This window comes from Tachysurus vachellii, chromosome 1 (genome assembly GCF_030014155.1).
Source record: "Tachysurus vachellii isolate PV-2020 chromosome 1, HZAU_Pvac_v1, whole genome shotgun sequence".
NCBI classification, from domain to species: domain Eukaryota; kingdom Metazoa; phylum Chordata; class Actinopteri; order Siluriformes; family Bagridae; genus Tachysurus; species Tachysurus vachellii.
This window is the reverse complement of record NC_083460.1, coordinates 3608615-3621860: the sequence shown is the minus strand read 5'-3', so window position 1 is coordinate 3621860 and position 13246 is coordinate 3608615. Positions and strand designations below refer to the sequence as shown.

General features: G+C 41.5%; 1 protein-coding gene across 1 annotated transcript in view; it reads left to right on the top strand.

The window, feature by feature from the left end:
• si:ch211-106n13.3 (vWFA and Collagen domain-containing protein) overlaps window positions 1–13246 on the top strand; it is a 36690-nt gene that overhangs the window by 1255 nt on the left and 22189 nt on the right. The window contains 15 exon segments of the mRNA XM_060866038.1: window positions 5335–5455; window positions 5658–6221; window positions 7426–7591; window positions 8231–8456; window positions 8545–8718; window positions 9167–9244; window positions 9337–9348; window positions 9434–9517; window positions 9651–9704; window positions 10332–10385; window positions 10554–10607; window positions 10793–10846; window positions 11871–11918; window positions 12005–12058; window positions 13129–13182. Of these exon segments, the coding sequence (XP_060722021.1) occupies window positions 5335–5455; window positions 5658–6221; window positions 7426–7591; window positions 8231–8456; window positions 8545–8718; window positions 9167–9244; window positions 9337–9348; window positions 9434–9517; window positions 9651–9704; window positions 10332–10385; window positions 10554–10607; window positions 10793–10846; window positions 11871–11918; window positions 12005–12058; window positions 13129–13182 (1797 nt within the window).

The window sequence follows — 13246 nt, the reverse complement described above, 5'->3', positions numbered from 1 at the left end:
CCAAATGAATGAACTGGACAGCAGGTTTCGATGGAAGCAACCTGTCAGAAAACATTCGACCTGTCTGCAAATCCTATAGTGTTGAAATCTCCGATACAGAGTTGTTTGCTTTTTCACAAATTTTACAACAAACATCATCATCAGGACAGTGTCTTTCCTTAATAGAAGTTTTTGACACGTGCAGCGAGGAAATCTTCCCTAGCTTGCGTCTCTTTTTCCAAATTCTGCTGACTTTACCAATCACAGCTTGCACAGAGGAGCAAATTTGTTCAAGCGTAAATAAAATCAAGACTGCGAGTCGGAGTACGTTGCTGACAGCACAGCTGAATCCTCTGAGCCTTCTGTCCTTCGAAAAAGTTTATAAAGCCCTTTATATCACAGGGCAGTAAACTGGAACCGGTGAACCAGCCCTTGTTAATGTGGAAGCCGATAATTCCTGTTTGATTTGATTTGCACACACAGGTTATTAGTTCCACCTGCTTTAATACACCCACTTGGTCACTCTCTCTCTCTCATCTTCTACCGCTTATCCGAACTTCTCGGGTCACGGGGAGCCTGTGCCTATCTCAGGGGTCATCGGGCACCAAGGCAGGATACACCCTGGACGGAGTGCCAACCCATCACAGGGCACACACACACACTCTCATTCACTCACGCAATCACACACTACGGACAATTTTCCAGAGATGCCAATCAACCTACCATGCATGTCTTTGGACCGGGGGAGGAAACCGGAGTACCCGGAGGAAACCCCCGAGGCACGGGGAGAACATGCAAACTCCACACACACAAGGCAGAGACGGGAATCGAACCCCCAGCCCTGGAGGTGTGAGGCAAACGTGCTAACTTCTAAGCCACCGCCGTCCCCCTCCATTTGGTCACTGACATTGTTAATTTCATCACATACTCACATAATATCTGCTTGCGTTCTATTGGACAGATTAGAACTCTGTGCTAATTGGATTCCTGATAAAAATGACCAATGGGTGTAGCCCATTGTCACACGTTGGGCACATTGGGTCTATGTGAGCCGTGGGTGAAGCTACAGGTCAATCAGGATGGTATAAAGAAGAAAAAATGACCTATATTAGAAAAAAAATCTATTTTTTCTTATGTTTAAAAAAACATACCTCAAACGTAACATTTTAGGTGTCGTCACTTGTGTTTGTGAGCAGTGGGCGGGGCTAAAGGTCAATCAAATTGGCATTATGGAGACCAAATGGTCTTTATTGACAATTTCATTTCACTACTAAAAGAAAAGCTTGCTTGTGTGTTTTGCTATAGCAAGAGCTTAAAAGCAGGATCATTGGACTAATCCTTAAATGTTGGCACCTCTGATGTACAATCATTAAAGGTTCATAATTCAGATGTTGTAGATAATGTATTTTTTTCATTAATCTTTACATTTTTTTTTATTATTATTGGTTTTTTTGTATTTATTTGTTAGTTGACCCATTTATATTCAAATTTCAAAAAAGGTTACAGTATGACACTGTGTTTAAATTGGCACTAATTGTGTCCACCAGGGGGCGACGTTGCATCGCAGCTGGACTTTAAATTTACCTGTAAATATTTCTTTATTTCTGAAGACTAGTTATAGAAGAAATCATGTATTTCTCCTAATTCACAGATCCTGAAGATCCTGAAGTGTTTTTTTCATGCTTTAACACACCCACTTCACCTGGGGAAGTACACTTTATTAGCTGATTAGTGCACTAAATGAAACCTTTTTATGATATCAGAGATAAAGTCATGGAACTTAAACTCCCAAAAGAATCTTTATTGAAGAATCATAAACGCGGGTTGTTTGATTTTATAATTTTTATATGACATACTGACCCTACTGTAGTTGCCTCATCACTTCACAAATGTTCTCATCTTAAAGTGTGTGTGTGTATATGTGTGTGTGTGTGTGTGTATATGTATGTGTATGTATGTGTGTGTGTGTGTGTGTGTGTTCATATGTGTGTGTATGTATGTGTATGTGTGTATATGTGAGTGTGTGTATATTTGTGTGTGTATGTGTATATGTATGTATGTGTATGTATGTATGTATGTGTGTGTGTGTGTATGTATGTGTTTGTGTGTGTGTATGTATGTGTATATATGTGTGTCTGTGTGTATGTGTATATATGTGTATGTATGTGTGTGTGTATATGTATGTGTATGTATGTGTGTGTGAATGTGTGTGTATGTGTGTATATGTGAGTGTATGTATGTGTATGTATGTATGTGTGAGTGTGTGTGTGTGTGTGTATGTGTGTGTGTGTGTATGTATGTGTATGTGTGTGTATGTGTGTGTGTGTGTATGTATGTGTATGTGTACTGTTTTTATGTGTGTGTGTGTGTGTATGTATGTGTATGTGTATATATGTGTGTGTGTGTGTGTATGTGTATATATGTGTGTATGTGTGTGTATATATGTGTGTGTATGTGTATATATATGTGTGTGTATGTGTGTTTTAAATCCTGCTCATGAGGATACCATATTTGTTAGTACATGCTATTTTCTATTAATGAACATGGTCTTAATTTGAGCATCATATTTAGGCCACTGTTTGTTTGTTTGTTTGTTTTGCTTTTTTATCATGATAGACTCACCTCCTGCATGCAGTCTCAAGCCTAGCGCTTCACATTCGTACCTGTATTTGTATCTGTTTCTCTCCTTGATCTTGTGAATCAAGCGGAAATGTCCAGGACAGAAGGTACTACAGGAGCAGAGGGTCTTAATTAGGAAACATTAGGTTTAGTCACAATAACACTCTTATGATATGAATCACCTTTGACAATTTTATAATTTCTTTACAGCGGAAATCAGCTGCATTCATACATTCATAAAGCTAAAATGTTTTTAATTACAGCTAATTGTTACCATGATGTCATGTATATTTGTTTGTCATGTAAACATAGATCTTTGTGTGTTTGTGAGAGACACACAAAGAGGGGGGCACGTTGGCTTAGTGGTTAGCACGTTCGCCTCACACCTCCAGGGTTGGGGGTTCGATTCCCGCCTCCGCCTTGTGTGTGTGTGGAGTTTGCATGTTCTCCCCGTGCCTCGGGGGTTTCCTCCGGGTACTCCGGTTTCCTCCCCCGGTCCAAAGACATGCATGGTAGATTGATTGGCATCTCTGGAAAATTGTCCGTAGTGTGTGATTGTGTGAGTGAATGAGAGTGTGTGTGTGCCCTGTGATGGGTTGGCACTCCGTCCAGGGTGTATCCTGCCTTGATGCCCGATGACGCCTGAGATAGGCACAGGCTCCCCGTGACCCGAGGTAGTTCAGATAAGTGGTAGAAAACGAGTGAGAGAAAGATGAGAGAGATGATATTCAGCACATTGTAGTCAGTCACTTTAATCATTTTGTTTCATATTAAGTTACATTAAGCATTCAATATTATATTTCTTGTGTCTAAAATCACACCTACAAACTACAAAACTGCAAGTTACATTATAGGTACTGGACATCCCCCAACCTGCATCGACTGGATACTACAGAAGTGCATCGTAAGATTCCTGGATTGAAAATAAGACTTTACACAATTTTACACAATCTTGTGATGATGTGGTGACATAGTCATGTCTTTACCACAGACAGTCCATCTGGCATGTTTTTTGAGGTGTGTAAGGAAACCTGAGATCCCAAAGGAAACCCATGTGAACATGAGACAGAAACTCCAACAAGACAGGAACCTGAGCTCAGGATTGAAATTTTGGAATCTTCGGAGCATGAATTATAGACTGACTGGCATCTCTATATTATCTGTAGTGTGTGAACAGATGTGTGTGTGTGTGTGTGTGTGTGTGTGGGTAAGTGTTGGTCGGTGTCCCCCACCTTGTGCCCCGAGTCCCCTGGAATAAGCTCAATTATAGAAAATGGAAGGCTGGATATTTGATTATTTTTAAATTTTTATTTCTGGCATTTTATTAAAATTATCATTAGATTCAATTGGATTATTTATGCGTCCTCGTGTTTTTGAGCAAATGTTTGGTTTAAATGTATTCGATTTAATTGACAAGTCAAACTAGCTTATAAATAGAATAATCACAGACCCTCAGCTGTCCATAGACCCCAGTTTTGAAAACCTTTGCCTCAAATGACTCGTCTCTATCTGTCTCGGCTTCCCACCTGAAAATTTGTGTGGTTTTCACCACCATTAAGCCCACCTTTGATTCAAAATAGCCGTGCTAATAAAACTTTGTTTGAATAGAGGATTCGAGTGCAGGTCTGTGTAAATAAACATGGGGAAGGGGGAACTCTTTTAAATAGCACTTCCCATTCCGTCCCACCTCGTCTCCTTTTTGTGGTTTACGCCGTCTGTTTTATCCATATCCACCCTGTCTACACCTTATCCTGTAAACATACCTTTTCATTCAGAACCTCGCTGGCTGAGAGCACTGTGGCGGTTGGTACATTTTAAGTAGCCGAACATCTGTGTTAATGTATTCAGCCTAAACTCGTGCAAATATTTTGCTGGAGTCCAACATCGTGTCTGGGGAAGAACAAGAGCATTGTCCTTTACTGAAGAGTAAAAGAACATCCTAAGATAGGACTAATCTTAATAGGCTGCACCAAATAGTTGACAGTAGGCCGTGTTGGTTGTACTATTTGTGTCTTGAAAGCGTGTAGCCTTTCTTTGAAGGTAGTTTTTGTGGAGGGGCTGAACACACACTCCTCCCTTTCTCTCTCTCTCTCTCTCTCTCTCTCTCTCTCTCTCTCTCTCTCTCTCTCTCTCTCTCTCTCTCGGAGCCCTCTCACCCTCTCATTCAGAGCACTGAGGTTATACGTCACTGTCTGCGTAGCTATAAACACTCTCCTGCATCCCTCTTTTCCATCCCACTGCACGTCCGCACAGTGACTTGTGTCCATGATGAGCACAGCTGCTCTAATCTTTTAGATACTCTTCTAGGAAGTTCCAGTGATTTGCAGAGTCCTTAAAAAGAGGTGAGTAATGTGGGTCTACTACTCAGCTTGATTTATCTCAGAAAACATGCAGCTGTTTGTCAATGAAAGCTCTCTACGGTGCAGAAGAGTAGTGCTGAGATAGCTGTAAGTAGTAAAAAAATATAAACACTTCAAAGTGTCCATACTTTTGTTCACTCCCAATAATCAAGAGCACTGACTACCTGGTACAGGTGTATTGAGCTACTGGAGAGAGCAAAATTAAAGACTGTCTGGGGCTCTTTGATAAACTGCTTTAGGGATTGGTCTCAATTTCCATTTCCAGATTGATGTAAAAATGTTTTATTAATTTTTTTTTTTTTTTTTACATGCTTTTGCAGACTGATCTTTGGAGGTAATACCAGTCAATGACTCATATCTATCCTTTTACATACAGGAATTCTTCCCTTTTGCCAGACCCCGTTGACCTATAATGAGGAAATGTTATTTGGAATCGTTAATTATCTGTCTGTTCCTGACCCAAACCAAAGGACATGATCAGGAGGACAGTCAAGCTGGTTTGTTACTTTATTGCTTCAACTAATATTTTCTATGCATTCTTGTAATCCACATTATTGCCTTGTTTCCCATATGGTGAAATTCTATCGATTTTTGGTATGTGATTTGACAGTATGCTTTGCTTGCTATATTTGCCCTGATCTTCTTTGGAAACCCATTGTACATATACACCTGTGGACAAAGGTTTTGCTGGACTTGCAGGTTGTAGCACCACATCCAATGACTTGGTGTACATCATCGATGGCTCGTCAAGTCTTGGCATTGCTGACTTCAACACAGCCAAGCGTTGGCTCATCAACATCACCAGTGGCTTTGACGTGAGCTCCCAACACACTCAGGTGGCTGTGGTTCAGTACAGCGACACGCCACGGCTGGAGATCCCGCTTGGGAAGCACCAGGACACTCAGACCCTTCTGAGGGACATCTCTGCAATCTCTTACCTTGGTGGGAAAACCCAGACAGGCCGCGCCATTAAATTCGCCACTGACCATGTGTTCTCAGCAATAAACCACACCACAAAGACTACCAGGAATCGCATTGCTGTGGTTCTGACGGATGGTCGGTCACAAGACGATGTGGTGGATCCAGCAATGGAGGCCAAAGCACAGAACATTGTCCTGTTTGCTGTGGGCGTAGGAGATGAGATCACCAATGCTGAACTGGTATCTATGGCCAACAAACCTGCTTCCACTTATGTGCTGCATGCAGAGGACTACACCTCCATTGGGAATATAAAGGATGTGATGGAGCAGAAACTTTGTGAGGGTGAGTCAAGCTCCACTGGGTCATTTCTGAGAGAGAGAGAGAGAGAGAGAGAGAGAGAGAGAGAGCGATGACCAACAATTGAGTTGTTTTTGGCTTCAAGGGTTTCTGAGGCCATACACCATCTAATCGTCAGGATGAGCTGTTAAGGGTGATTTGGAAATGATGGTACCCGCCTCAAACACTGTTTAGGGATGTGTGTTTGTATGGAAAGGATGATGAAAGGCTGATGATGAATGATTTATATTTTGTGTCCTCTTATTTTTACACGTGTCTTCAAGCAGTGCAACAATTACCTTAATAGCTTTAAAAGCACAATGAAGTTAATTCATTTCAAATTATAGTACAGTATTTGAAGACGTTTTTTTAATTCAGTCTTCTGGGAAAGTCCTTCAGCCGAATATTTGTTTCATTCCAGCTCCTCATGCATCTGAACCAGAATTTCAGAGGCTTTCAGTTTTCTGAACAAACACTTGGCCTGATTTTGAATCCTGGAGAACTGGATTGAGTTTTAGGTGATATATATATTTTAAGTCATCAGTTGCAACAGGGGGGCACGGTGGCTTAGTGGTTAGCGCGTTCGCCTCACACCTCCAGGGTTGGGGGTTCGATTCCCGCCTCTGCCTTGTGTGTGTGGAGTTTGCATGTTCTCCCCGTGCCTCGGGGGTTTCCTCCGGGTACTCCGGTTTCCTCCCCGGGTCCAAAGACATGCATGGTAGGTTGATTGGCATCTCTGGAAAATTGTCCGCAGTGTGTGATTGCGTGAGTGAATGAGAGTGTGTGTGTGCCCTGAAGTGGGTTGGCACTCCGTCCAGGGTGTATCCTGCCTTGATGCCCGATGACGCCTGAGATAGGCACAGGCTCCCCGTGACCCGAGGTAGTTCGGATAAGCGGTAGAAAATGAGTGAGTGATTGAGTTGCAACAATTACAGGGGAAGTCACTGCTCATTGGTTAACATTAGAGTTCAGTGTCTGCACAGAATGTCATGGGATCAATCCCCGTTGTCAAGTGTCAAACCCCATCACCTCCAGTGAGCCCTATATTAGCTGGCCTTGTGCCCTGACCCCAGCTTCTGGGGGATATGCAAAGAAATGTGATTTGCTGTACTGTAGTACACTATACTGTATATGTGACAAATATACAACCTTCATCTTTGAAGCCACCACAGAACTGTGAAGTAACTAATCTCATGTGTTTCACTCCCAGAGTCGGTGTGTCATTTGAGGATCTCTGGTACCGTCAATGGACAGAAAGGATTTGACCTTATGAGTATGATGGGGATTGAGGTGGTAGCTAAAAAGGTCCAGGGATCTCTCATATCGGAAGCTGCTTACCTCCTGAACCCTCGCTTGAACCTTTCACGCAGCACCAGGTAACAGCCCGCACACTGGACTTGTAGAACTGTCTATATACACTCACCGGCCACTTTATTAGGTACACCTGTCCAACTGCTCGTTAACGCAAATTTCTAATCAGCCAATCACATGGCAGCAACTCAATGCATGTAGGCATGTAGACATGGTCAAGACGATCTGCTGCAGTTCAAACCGAGCGTCAGAATGGGGAAGAAAGGTGATTTAGGTGACTTTGAACGTGGCATGGTTGTTGGTGCCAGACGGGCTGGTCTGAGCATTTCAGAAACTGTTGATCTACTGGGATTTTCACACACAACCATCTCTAGGGTTTACAGAGAATGGTCCGTAAAAGAGAAAATATCCAGTGAGGGCAGTTCTGTGGGCGCAAATGTCTTGTTGATGCCAGAGGTCAGAGGAGAATGGCCAGACTGGTTCGAGCTGATAGAAAGGCAACAGTAACTCAAATAACCACTCGTTACAACCGAGGTATGCAGAAGAGCATCTCTGAACACACAACACGTCGAACCTTGAGGCGGATGGGCTACAGCAGCAGAAGACCACACCGGTACTAGTAAGGTGTACCTAATAAAGTGGCCGGTGAGTGTATCTAGTTAATGCTGACTAATATTGACTGAAATTCATTCTGTCCTTCATAGAGAGATCTTTCCAGAAGGCCTGCCTCCTTCGTATGTGTTTGTAGCCACTTTGCGGGTGAAGAGCCCAGTTCACCGCATGAAGTTTGACCTCTGGAGAGTGTTGTCTGAAGAAGGTGTCAGGCAAGTCGCAGTGACCTTAAATGGCCTAGACAAGTCAGTCACCTTTACCAGTTCCAGCACAATGAAGAAAGAGCAGACTGTCATATTTAATGACCGAGGCATTAAGGTCTGTCAGATTTCACAAAAACATCTGAACCCATATCTGATCTATTATGCAATGCAACTCACTCTGTCCACTTTTCTATCCACTAAAGAGGCTTTTTGACACAGACTGGCACCAGCTGAAGTTGCTGGTGAGGCCCAAGCGTGTCACCTGTTTCGTAGACGACATATACGTCGAGGAGCAGCTCTTGGACGGAGTTGTCCCCATCTACATCAATGGGATGACACAAGTGGCTAAAAAAGTCAACATAGAAACCACTGTTCCAGTAGGTGGTTCCATGAATATTTTATGTAGATGCAATTCGATAGCTCTACATGCTAAACATCTTGTTTTTTGATCTGGAACAAATATACTTGCTATATATATTGTAATAGGAGCTTTGTTGCTACTTTAACTTATTCATTGTTAGCATTGTGCACATTCTACACATTTATTTGGGTAGTCCTTAATAAAATGATATACTGTAAGTTTAAACCAGGGATTCTAAACTAAAGTCCTAGGGATCCTAGAGAAATGTTTTTCTTACAGCTTTATGACTTATAATTACCTGATGCAGGTCAAATGGTCTTCAGGACAGGAGATCTGATCCCCTGATTTAAACAAAGCCGCTAAAGAGGCAGCAAAATCAATCGATATCAGCTTGTCCGTTCATGCCTTCTGTTCAATGATTGTTAACCCCATTAGCCTTTAAGCTAATCTGGTCTCCTGTTTAGATCGACTTGCAAAAGCTGCGGCTCTACTGTGATCCTCTGCAGAGCGAACGAGAGACAGCATGTGAGATCTTCTCTGTGGTAAGACCATGTTCACTGTTTACCTACAGCGTTTAGCACAACTCACTTCGCTAATTAATTCACTTTCTAACTTCTCCTTATGTCTTTTACAGAAGGATGACAGGGTGAGTCTCCAGTCTACAGATATATCATACGTATAAGGAATTTATTTTGGGGGTGTTGCTTTTAATCCATGTCATCACTTTTTAGTGCCCTACCGATCGATCTCGTCCTGTGGAGGGCTGTGATTGCCCCAGTGGTAAACCTGGCCCACCAGGCCTACCTGGACCCATGGTGAGTCATTAATTAATGGGTAGACAACTGAATAGATAGATGAATAAATTCATGTAAGGATGTAGCTGTGATTTTAATCAACGTATAGTTTTTTAAAATCTGATTTGATATGACCTGCTGTACATAAACACAGGGCTTCAGGGGAGAGAAGGGTCGAGAGGGACCTCCTGGGCCGGACGGAAAACCTGTGAGTGGATCATTTAATGTCATATTTATCACAATATTCACTAATAGCTACAGAAATTTAGGTCTCTTTTCAGCAATTCACTAAGGCGAACATATCAGTATCAGTCACCAACATGCACAAGTCATTCCTTTTTGTTCGGGCTTCACAATTGCAAACAAAAAAAAAAGTGTGGAAGCTAATGTATCTATATGAATACAGAGAATTTTTCATTATATGTTTACATTATAGGTACACTGTTTATCTGTGAAATGTGTAAGTCACGTTTGCAGTTGCATGTCCGTCCATCCTGGGTCAGCGAATCGCTTCGGCCATTTGATTCACTGAATCCTGTTCTAGATCATTTAGTCCAAGCTGGAATTTTTTTTTAGCAATATGGTGTATCATTAGTAGATTGAGATAGGCTGGGTGTCTCTCTTAATAACACATGACATCCAAGCATTTCATTAATGATAACAAAATAGCTATGATAATTAGCTTTTTTACATTAATCAAGCTTGGATCATTTAACAGATTGGCCAAAAAAAATTAAATAATTTTTGAAAAAACTCTTTTACTAATAGAAGTCATATAGTGCAATATCATTTGCATACAGTTTGGATTTGCATCACATGGTTTCTCTGTGTTAAGGGAAAACTTGGAGAGAGGGGTCCACCCGGTCAGCCTGGAAGAGACGCAGAGAAAGTGAGTGATGTAATCTGAAAAAGACAATTCATTTGAGAGTCGAGGCCTAAAAAAAGGACCAAAGAATTCTGATTATATATTGTAGGAAAGTAGCGTGGTGTTAGCGTTTAGCCTTCATTTTTATTTTTTTTTCCCTTGTATGCTTACATCTTCCTTCTCCATTTCCAGGCCGAAGCAGGTCAACCAGGACAAAAGGGGGAGAGAGGACTGGCTGGTCCCAAAGTAAGTCATATAATCATTCTGTAAATTTAGGCTAAGCTGCCCACATTAGCATGCTACAGCATTTATTTAGCAGTGTACCTATATTGAGAAGAAACACGTAGGATTTTTAGCAAAGAGATTTAGAACACACCTACTGTATGATGCTTATTTTTGATTATGATTATGATTTATTACTCTTTCTACAGGGTGATATGGGAATCCAAGGGCCACCAGGGCGGCCAGGCCCTCCAGGACCAACAGTAAGGCTAATCTTCATTCATTCATTTTCTACCGCTTATCCGAACTACCTCGGGTCACGGGGGAGCTTGTGCCTATCTCAGGCGTCATCGGGCATCAAGGCAGGATACACCCTGGACGGAGTGCCAACCCATCGCAGGGCACACGCACACACACTCTCTCATTCACTCACACACTACGGACAATTTTCCAGAGATGCCAATCAACCTACCATGCATGTCTTTGGACTGGGGGAGGAAACCGGAGTACCCGGAGGAAACCCCCGAGGCACGGAGAGAACATGCAAACTCCACACACACAAGGTGGAGGCGGGAATCGAACCCCGACCCTGGTGGTGTGAGGCGAACGTGCTAACCACTAAAGGCTAATCTTAATTCTCAAAAAAAATACTGCTGATTCTATATGTGTACAGATTCCCCGAACGAACCTTTGTTTTACCCAATTTGTTCATGTGGGGTTTTTCTTTTCGCATTATCATTATAGTTATATATAATCAATTTTGTAGCATCACAACAGCAGAAGCTCTGATTTCACAAGTTGTTACACATTGCTGACATGCAGGGTCGTGCACAGGGGGGTGGCCGGGTGGCCAGAGCCACTGCCCCTCTGCCCTCATCGACTGAGGTGCCCTCATCGACTGAGGTGCCCCTGTTCCCCACCCCCACCGCTCTTAATATGTGAGAAATCAGAGTAATTACAGTGTCATTTAAGCAGTAAGACGTTTTGTTCATATACCAAAACATCTATGGAAAATGTTGATTATATGCCTTTACATAAAGTCCTCATAATTCTTTTATAGCTTACATGCTTGCTAGATAAATCATTGACTTAGCATAAGCTAGCCCCTGCTCTGCGTCCATCTTTTTACATATCTGATCCACTTCATTATCATATGTTTTGTGTATTTCCATTTCCATTTTCCTGCACCATTATATGTCAGAGCAAAATACTGTTTGAAAAAGTATGATATTGATCACTACTTTCATCTATACCCAGTGACATACGATGATTTTTATCCTTCTTTAGGGCCCGGGGCTCTCAAAATGGAATGATTATGGAGTAGAAGCAAGCAAGGTACAGTAAGCTTGTATACATCACATCATGGACAAAGCGTTCTGTTGTTATTCCACTATCGCTGATCTGAGCATGTTAACTCACAGGGAATCACATTCCAGGCAGGGGAAGCAGGACCCACAGGGAAACCTGGACCTCAGGTGAGACATCGCAACTCAAAAATCAGATTTTAAACACAAATTCTTTTTGGATGGATAGTTTTGGTTATACAGTATTTATTGCTATTTGGCCATTTTCTATTTTCCCCCATGACTTATAAAGTTTTTACTATGGTTTTTCCAATGTGTTACTATGACTACTATGGTTTATCCAATGTGTTACCATGGCAACTATGGTTTATCCAATGTGTTACCATGGCAACTATGGTTAATCCAACGTGTTACCATGGCTAATATGGTTTATCCATTGTTCCATCATGGCTACTATGGTTTATCCAATGTGTTACCATGGCAACTATGGTTTATCCAATGTGTTACCATGGCAACTATGGTTAATCCAACGTGTTACCATGGCTAATATGGTTTATCCATTGTTCCATCATGGCTACTATGGTTTATCCAATGTGGTACCATGGCAACTATGGTTTATCCAATGTGTTACCATGGCAACTATGGTTAATCCAACGTGTTACCATGGCTAATATGGTTTATCCATTGTTCCATCATGGCTACTATGGTTTATCCAATGTGTTACCATGGCAACTATGGTTTATCCAATGTGTTTCCATGGCAACTATGGTTAATCCAACGTGTTACCATGGCTAATATGGTTTATCCATTGTTCCATCATGGCTACTATGGTTTATCCAATGTATTACCATGGCTACTATGGTTTATCCAATGTGTTACCATGGCTACTATGGTTTAATCGTGGTTTTCCCATGCTTACTATGGTTTTTCCATGGGTTTACCTACAGTATGGTTTCACCAAGACTAATATAGTTTCATTGTGAGTTTTACAATGGTTTAGATAAAGTTGTTCATATTTATTATACTCATATGTATTATTATAGCATCTTTATTGTTATACAGCTTCATGTATACTGTTCATTAATCCTGAAGCTACCCATTATAAGCATTTATGATGTTCTTATGCATTACAATGTTACAATTTATTTTTCTTCACAGATTAATTAAAATGTTCACAGGAATGTAAACAGGAGAAACATGTTTTTAACTGTCATTAAAAAAAAATCATGTTTTCTATGTAGGGGGAGCCAGGGATACCTGGAAATGATGGACTTCCAGGACAAGTTGGACAGAAGGTACAGTAATATCTTTAATCTTAGGGCTTGTTTTCTTATCATGATATCATGACTATTCTCACTA